The sequence below is a fragment of the Nipponia nippon genome, unplaced genomic scaffold, assembly GCF_047370975.1.
Source record: "Nipponia nippon isolate SJK-2023a ecotype South Korea unplaced genomic scaffold, ASM4737097v1 scaffold_5, whole genome shotgun sequence".
In the NCBI taxonomy this organism is placed as follows: domain Eukaryota; kingdom Metazoa; phylum Chordata; class Aves; order Pelecaniformes; family Threskiornithidae; genus Nipponia; species Nipponia nippon.
Genome location: NW_028262369.1, coordinates 1,337,463 through 1,345,006, shown reverse-complemented (window position 1 = coordinate 1,345,006; position 7,544 = coordinate 1,337,463). Strand labels below are relative to the sequence as shown.

Here is a 7,544-nt window from a genome sequence, read left to right as displayed (position 1 = left end):
GCACCCCGAAAGGTGGGGGCAGTCTGAGCCAAACTTGGTTTACCTTTGGCCCATCTGAGTAATGAACAGACACAAACTTCGCCAAGCCTTGGCCAGGTTTAAGGCAGATGCTTTGAGCTCACTGCTGGCGAGGGTGGGCTGAGCACCGTCAGCAGGCGCTGCCAGGGAGGGAGGGCAGGCTCTGACCGGCGCCTCGCAGGCTGGTCCTGGCTGACTCTGCTGTTGCTCCTGGCCCTCTTTGCTTGAGCTGAAGTGATAAACGCCACTGTCAGCTCCAAGCGCCACCTTGCCCAGCTGCGGGCAGCCAGGGTTAAGCGGTGTGGAGCTGGAAAGAGCAGCTGTGGCCAGGAGCCCCGGCTGATCCGCCTCTTCCATCGCTGAACCTCAAAGCCTGACACAGCAAAAATCACCACCGTCATCATCATTGGGGAGACCGAGGCACACAACCGCACAACGCCCAGGCTGGGAGCACACCGGGAGCCAGCGAGGAAGCAGTGAGACAAGGCAGGAGCCCTGATTCAAGGTGTGAGAGTAGCCCTGTCCCACCCCGCAGCTGCGTCTCAGGCTAAGGCTCAGGTGCAGTATATCGGTGCCTTTGCCTCTACATAAAAGCCTCAAATGGTGCCTGCAGCTGGGCACCTTGGGTGTTTCCTGCCTTTGGTGGGAGCGGGTGGATGGGACATAGCCTGGTCCTGGAGGAAAGGCACCTTCTCTCTGGGCATGAGACCAGCAGAGAATAAAAACCGTGCGTATCAGCCCTTGTCTCGCTGCTTCTGGTTGTCAGCACAAGGAGCTTTTGTGTTTACCCAGACTCAAGGGCAATTGCCCGTCACTAACAACACAATATCCCTCGGCCCCGCCGCCCTGAGCCTGGCGAGGAAGCAGGACGGAGCCGGTGGGAGGGCAGTGCTGCCGGGGAAGGACAAGCAGCCCCCAGGACGCCCGGACAGAGGTACAAGATCTGTTGAGCTGGGCTTGGGGTCACATAGGCGTTGGTTGGCCTGAGCTGTGCTGGGGACAGCATCAGGGCCCTCTTTCTGGGCCTAGACCTGTGATTGCGCAGCTCAGGCTTGGCTCAGGACACACCATCAAGGGTCTCATGGCAGCTTTGGATGCCCAGCGCCCGGGAAGCGAGGTGGACGCTCCCGGTGCTGGGTGTGTGGTGGCTGGGACGGTGGCTCCCTCGTTGGTGACTCAGTTTTCCCATCTGTAAAATCCAGTTTTTTGGATTTTGAGCTCTGCCCAGCTCTGAAGGAGGACCCCGATGGGCAGTCACGGGGGGTGGCGGAGGGCTTGCTTCCCCCAAGCTGGTGTCTGCTGCCGGAGACACAAAGATCAACCACTTCGGGGAAGAAGGTGGCAAAGCTGTTCCCAAGCCCCCAAACCAGCAGAAATTGGATTCTCTCCATATTCACACTCATCTCCTCCGTCATGTATCTGTGTTTGATAGCTCTGCAAGTATTCAGGGGATGATTTTTTGACAATTGTGGTATTTCAGCTGTGGTTTGGGGAAGCATTCCTTTTGCAGGCAGCATAGAGCACATGATAGGAGGCAATCATGGGACACGGGGTGATCGAGGCAGAGCAGTGGCTTGCAAGCAACTCGGAACAGCCAACTGTGTCCATTATAATAATAATTATAATCACATTTAAAGCAGAGTTAACTTCTGGCTATTCAGGAACTTTAATGAGGCCACATTTCTCTTGCTGGCTCCTGGCTGTGTGCTACGAGCTGTGCTCCAGCCAGCCCCTGGAGAGCACACAGCAGAGCCGGGCTGTCATCTCTGCCGTTTGCAGGACTCATTCCTTATGGTTTTAGGACAGAAGGAGAGTGGGCAAAAGAGAAATTGTGGTTCTCAGGTGGCTCTCGTGGCTGAAAAAGTTGTTTGTGTAGGTTGAATGCGTCCTTCAGAGCAGTACCTCCCTTCTTCCTGACAAGTTGTTGGCCGTTTCGGGACTAAGTTATTGGGGTGGGGAGGGGGCTTCCCTTAGCAAGAGCACGCGCTGGCCAAGTGTGACAGCTGAGCCAGCGGGGCGTGCAGGAATAGTCATCCTCCGTGTCTCAAGTGTTAGCGTGGGCTGAGCATGGTCTGGAGAGATGGGGCTTACAGAAAATAGGGTTAAGAAGTGTTAAAGGCCTGAGAGAAGCCGTTAATCTCAGGAAGCAGAGAGTGGACGTTCTATCCAGTGCGCTCCCCCACAGGGCTCTCCTTCACACATAAATCCTCAGGCCAGATCTGGCACCAGCCAAGCCGTGGTTGAAGCCGATGGACATTTTTGGCTGGTTCCTCCAGCTGCAGATCGAGCTTGCCAGCTCCTTCATTTTTGCGCCATGGTCCCTGTTTATCTTTACATTCTGAGCACGTAGTTAGCTGGCAGAGCTATGATCTGGTCTCTGTCGCATCGGAGTGAATCCGGACTAGCATCAACGCCTCGACCCTGGGTAGACAGCAAGCACCTAAGCTCAGAGCACATCCCCAGAGATGGCAGCAGGCAGGGACAGTAACAGTCCTACTGCTTCCCCCAAACAGGGACCAGAGATTTGTCATGGACTACACTCTGGAGACCAGCCAGCAAAAGGAGAAGCTTCTGAAAACCATCTACAGCCTCCAGCTGAAGTCAATTGCCACGCTCCAGACAGCCAGCCCACTGCTGAGCAGCCAGCGTGGCATGGGCATGGTGACGCAGCACCAAGTCCACCAGCTGGCGGACAAAGCCAAAAGCCTGTGCGGAGATCTGGACAACATTAAGAACCTCCTCCACTACTGCCAGGACAACCTGGTCCAGCAGATCCCCAACCCCACCGGCAGCCGCTATGGGGGAGTAAGTGGAATCCATTGCTCCCTGGATGGCTCCATCTACGTGACGGCCGAGAGCGCTCCCTGGGTCCACGTCCTCAGCAGCACAGGCCAAACGCTGCAGTCCCTGCCCTGCCAGCAAACGGGGAAGGAAAGCGGCACTTTCTTGCCAGAAGATGTGACTGTGACTCGGACAGGAATGGTGGCCGTAGCCGACATGATGAATGGAGCTATCTGGGTCTTCAACCCTCACACCAGCCTCTCCAAGGGGGAATGGATAAAGATCAGAAAGGTTGGTTCCCCCAGGGGTATTGGAGTGGACTCCATGGGCAAGATCTTGGTAGCAGACTATGCACAAGGCCAAGTCCACAGCTTTGCTCTGGACCATGCCTTCAAGACACTCAACATCCACTCAGTCCCCAACCTGCAGGGACCTCGCTATGTCAGTCCAGCACCCAACGGAGGCTTTGTGGTAAGCGAGGAGTGCGGAGATGTCAAGGTCTTCGCGAGCAGCCGTAAGCTCCTCTGCTCCCTCAGCAGCAAATACGGACACCGGTTTGGCAACCCAGCGGGGGTCTGCGTTGATGTGGATGGCAGCATCCTGGTGGCGGACGAGCAGCGCCGCACAGTCCATTTGTTCCCAGAGCACGGGGCTCCCGTCTGCCTGGTGTCTGCAAGGCTGCGGAGGCCCAGCGGCGTGGCTTGCTCCTCCTTCGGGCACCTCTTTGTGGCAGATGTAGGGGAGAACTGTGTCAAAGTCTTTAAGTACCGTGTGAGGCCCCCTTACAGCCCCAGCAACCCTGGGGCACCATGGGGTGACCCCAACCTAACACTCGGGAGGGGAGTGGGGCTGCTTCCACTGCAACCCCACTGAGCTTTGGGTCTGCTGGTGGGCCACGAGCCCCACTGCTCCCATAGCCAGGCATTCCCCCCGCACTCGACTGCCTTATTGCCCTCCAGCTTCTCCAGATGGCACAAGCAAGGACTAGGCCAGCTCTGAGTTTCTTGGACCCGCCAGAGTAGCTAAAGGACGACTGAGCTACTCGGAACTGGCCACGCATTGGTGCCTTGGCAAACTTATCACCACGCCCTTGAACCCTTGTGTGTTTTTGCAAAGATAATATAATTATTTCTTTTCCCCACACACTGTTTTTATGTGGCCATGGTTCCATCTTCCTGATGCCAGAGCATGACCGGAGGGGTTAGGCCAGGCTGGAGCTGGCAGCCGTGGGCTACCTGGCATGCTGGGTTTACAGCAGGCTTCAGAACGGTAAAATGAAGGTAACTCATTCTGTGCTGCATTCCTGACCTCTACAGGGAAGCAACAACTGCTGCATGGAGTAAATTGCATATAGGCGTGTACAACTGCTGACACCAGCCCACGTCCTGGGGCTGAGCCTGCCCTGCTGTCCTGTTCTCCCTGTGGAGAGGAGGGCTCGGGGAGCCACAGCCGCTGCCTTTATCAGCGGAGGCCAGGGGACGGCGGGCAGGGTGTGGTGGCAGAGGGAAGGGCGTTTTCCTCTCCCCTCGGCACTGCATGACTCCTCGGCCTCTGCCAGTGTCTGAGACCTGGCTCCCGTCACCACTTCTCCCCCCAGCCGAACCCTGGAGAGGACCCTCTCTCCTTCCCGGCCCTGGAACGAGCGCTAAAGACGATGGACGCCCCGTGGTGGCCTCCCGGAGCCCCTCGCCCTGCAGAGCGAGGCAGCCGCAGGAGGCTGCGTGGTTTGCGGGAACAGGGATAAGCCAGCCCCAGCCCCATTACCTCCCTTCACATGAGCTCCCAGAAAACCGATCTTCACCCGCCTTATTTCCAATTCTGGGACACCCAACAAAAAAACAAAACAAAACCTTTTCTCTAGCCCACCCCTGCGGGTCCTGCACCCGCTCCGACCCCCTCAAGTTGCCCAGCGTCCTCCCGAGCCCGCTGGCACCCTCGGGGCCCTGACCCACTGCTGGGTCACAGGAGGGAGGCTCCTGGGCATCGGTGTCCCCACGCGTGGGCCCCTGCCAGGCTGGGGTCCGCTGAGGCGGCGGGGATGGGGATGACAGGGTCCTGCGAGGAAAGGCGAGTCCCGGGCCTTTGGGGATGGGGGACAAGGGGGTCCCATGAGGAAAGGCGAGTGCCTGGCCTTTGGGGATGGGGGAAAATGGGGTCCCATGAGGAAAGGTGGGTCCCTGGCCTTTGGGAATGTGCGACAAGGGAGTTCCATGAGGAAGGCGACTCCCTGAACTTTGGGGACAGGCGACAATGGCGTCATAGAATGACAGAACCGCTAAGGTTGGAAAGGACCTCTGAGGTCATCGCGCCCAACTGCTACCCTAACTGCCAGGCCACCTCTAAACCCTGTCCCTAAGCACCACATCCACACGGTTTTGGACACTTCCAGGGACTGTGATTGCACCCCTGCCCTGGGCAGCCTGGGCCAGGGCCTGACCGCTCTCTCCGGGAAGAAGTTTTTCCTAATATCTAATCTAAAAAAAGAGGAAAAGCTAATATCTAATCTAAAAAAAAAAGGAAAAGCGAGTGCCTGGCCTTTGGGGATGGGGGATAAGGGGGTCCCACAAGGAAAGGAGAGCCCTTGGCCTTTGGGGATGGGGGATAAGGGGGTCCCACGAGGAAAGGCGAGTGCCTGGCCCTTGCCGGGCACGTCTGAGGGCTGGGCGAGCTGGCGTTCCTTATCGGCCAGCGCAGCCGGCAGCCCTGCCGCCCCGCTCTGGGCCCCGCGGGCAGGCGCTGGGGCGAGCCCCCGGTGAGCAGCGCTGCCGGGTAAGCCGAAGCGGGCCTCTGCCGCGGCAGCGCCGGGCGAGGAGGGAGGGCGAGGGGCAGCGGCAGCGGGCAGCCGCGCAGCGCGGGCGGAACGCGGGAGGCCGCTTCCCGGCGCCGGCCGGGCCCGCCGCGGTGCACAGCCCGGCGGCAGCGGCGTCTCCGAGCAACCGGTCCCCGGAAGCGGCCGGCGTGGCGGAGCGGGCGGTAGGCGGCGGCGGCGGGCAGGGCCGCGGCGGGGGGCAGCGGGGCGGAGCGGGGCGGGCAGGGCCTGCCCGGCCGCGGGGGTCTCCCCGGCCCCGCCTGCCTTCGGCGGCCCGGCCCCGGGGCTCCCTCCCCGCCGAGGCCTGGCCGGGGGTGTTAACTGTTACCCGGGATCGCCGGGGCTGGGGGGTCCCCAGGGTCCCGTGGGCGGTGTAGGGGCAGCCCGAGGGCCAGGGGGTGGTGACTAAACCTGCCCCAGGCTTGAAGGAGGGGTGTCGAGGAGGGGGCATCTCATTGCTGCTGCCTCAGCCCACCCCTGCCCTACGATCGCATTTACAAACGCAAAAGCACTACCGAAATGCTCCGAGGGTGGCCCAGCTCTGCTGGGAGGACAGGCTGAGAGCTGGGGGGGTTCAGCCTGGAGAGGAGGAGGCTGCGGGGAGACCTCACTGCGGCCTTGCCGTGCTGAAAGGGGGCCGACAAGAAAGGGGGGGACAGGCTTTTTAGCAGGGCCTGCTGCGACAGGACAAGGGGGGATGGTTTTAAGCTGAAAGAGGGGAGATTCAGACTGGATATAAGGAAGAAATTGTTTACGCCGAGGGTGGTGAGACAGTGGCAGGGGTTGCCCAGAGCGGTGGGAGATGCCCCATCCCTGGAAACCTTCAAGGCCCGGCTGGACGGGGCTCTGAGCACCCTGATGTGGTTGAAGCTGTCCCTGCCCATGGCAGGGGGATGGAGGGGATGGCCTGGAAAGGGCCCTGCCAGCCCAAAGCCTCCTGTGGTTCTGTGATTCTATGAAAGAACCTGTATGAGCAAGAAGTTGGTGGGCTTTGCAGGGAGAGAGCCCTGCTCCTGCTCCCCCGGGACCAGCTTGGCAGTGCTTTCTGCATCTCCTGGCCCAGTGGCCCTAAACCCCATGGAAAGACCTGGGGATGCTCAAGCATGGGTTTGCCGAGGGGCCGGCAGCCCTTGGCACAGCTGCGGTGACGGGGCAGCCTGGCGAGGCCGGGGCCACATCCCGCTGTTCGCCTTTGCTTTTCCATCTAAAATTCTGAAATGAATCAGTCCTGGGGTCCTTTCTTCACTTGTTGGTTGCGTTGATGCGTTTTAGGCTGCGTCCACTGTTAGCTTTGCTGTGCCCAAGATCGTTGCGTTGATGCTGGGCAGCAGCTCGGGGAAAAGCTGGGGCTTTCCAGCAAAAATGGGCAGAGCTGGAAGGCTTTCGGCACTTTATGAGCTCAGACTAAGCATATTGGTAGGATATATCTGTTAAAATTAACAGCAGTGAAACAGTTGCCTGTGATGACATTTAAAATGTCAACTTTAGATTTCAGACAGTCTACGGAAATTAATAAAGTAGGGTTAATTAATAAATCCAGTCATGGGTTTGGGAATACCAGCTCTGCCGCCTGAGCTCCCCAGCCTGCTCCCTGGTTACTACCGTATGCCACATTAACATACGAATACTTGATAGTTTTCAACTATTGAGATATTTTGTACAGCCTGAAAATTGTGTCAGAGCCTTCTCTGCCGTACCTGCAGCAGCCAAAGGGCAGGTGATGTGCTTAGGTATTATTTAACCCGAGCCATAACCAAAGCAGTTATCTGCATAAAACTAAGTTAATTTAAAAGGTTGGGGAAGGTGTAAGCGGAAAAATTCACAAACTAGAGAAGATAAGGATGAGAAGTGTTTCTCCTCCTTGAGAAGTTTTCCCAGATGACTGGGGCTATCTTTAAAAAAATATCTCAGTGGAAAATAAATGTTTGAATTAAGA

General features: G+C 58.3%; 2 protein-coding genes across 20 annotated transcripts in view; both read left to right on the top strand.

Annotated features, from left to right (window-relative positions):
* Positions 1 to 657: 657 nt before the first annotated feature.
* Positions 658 to 5,355, top strand: NHLRC4 (NHL repeat containing 4). The gene is made up of 2 exons (XM_087734641.1): positions 658 to 952; positions 2,532 to 5,355. Exon 2 carries the CDS (start codon positions 2,548 to 2,550, stop codon positions 3,670 to 3,672), a length of 1,125 nt encoding a protein of 374 aa, XP_087590767.1. The 5' UTR covers positions 658 to 952; positions 2,532 to 2,547; the 3' UTR covers positions 3,673 to 5,355.
* Positions 5,356 to 5,474: 119 nt separating this feature from the next.
* The window catches only part of PIGQ (phosphatidylinositol glycan anchor biosynthesis class Q), a 40,004-nt gene continuing 37,934 nt past the window's right edge, over positions 5,475 to 7,544 (top strand). For 14 of the 19 annotated variants that reach the window (XR_015699298.1, XR_015699308.1, XR_015699305.1 and 11 more), the window contains exon 1: positions 5,580 to 5,772. The gene's annotated coding sequence lies outside the window, so the exon portion shown is untranslated. The other 5 variants (XR_015699307.1, XM_087734637.1, XM_087734639.1 and 2 more) reach the window with 4 other exon arrangements.

Bases quoted from the DNA above. Each gene is read 5' to 3' on its own strand.
- NHLRC4 (XM_087734641.1), top strand. From the start codon at position 2,548: ATGGACTACACTCTGGAGACCAGCCAGCAAAAGGAGAAGCTTCTGAAA.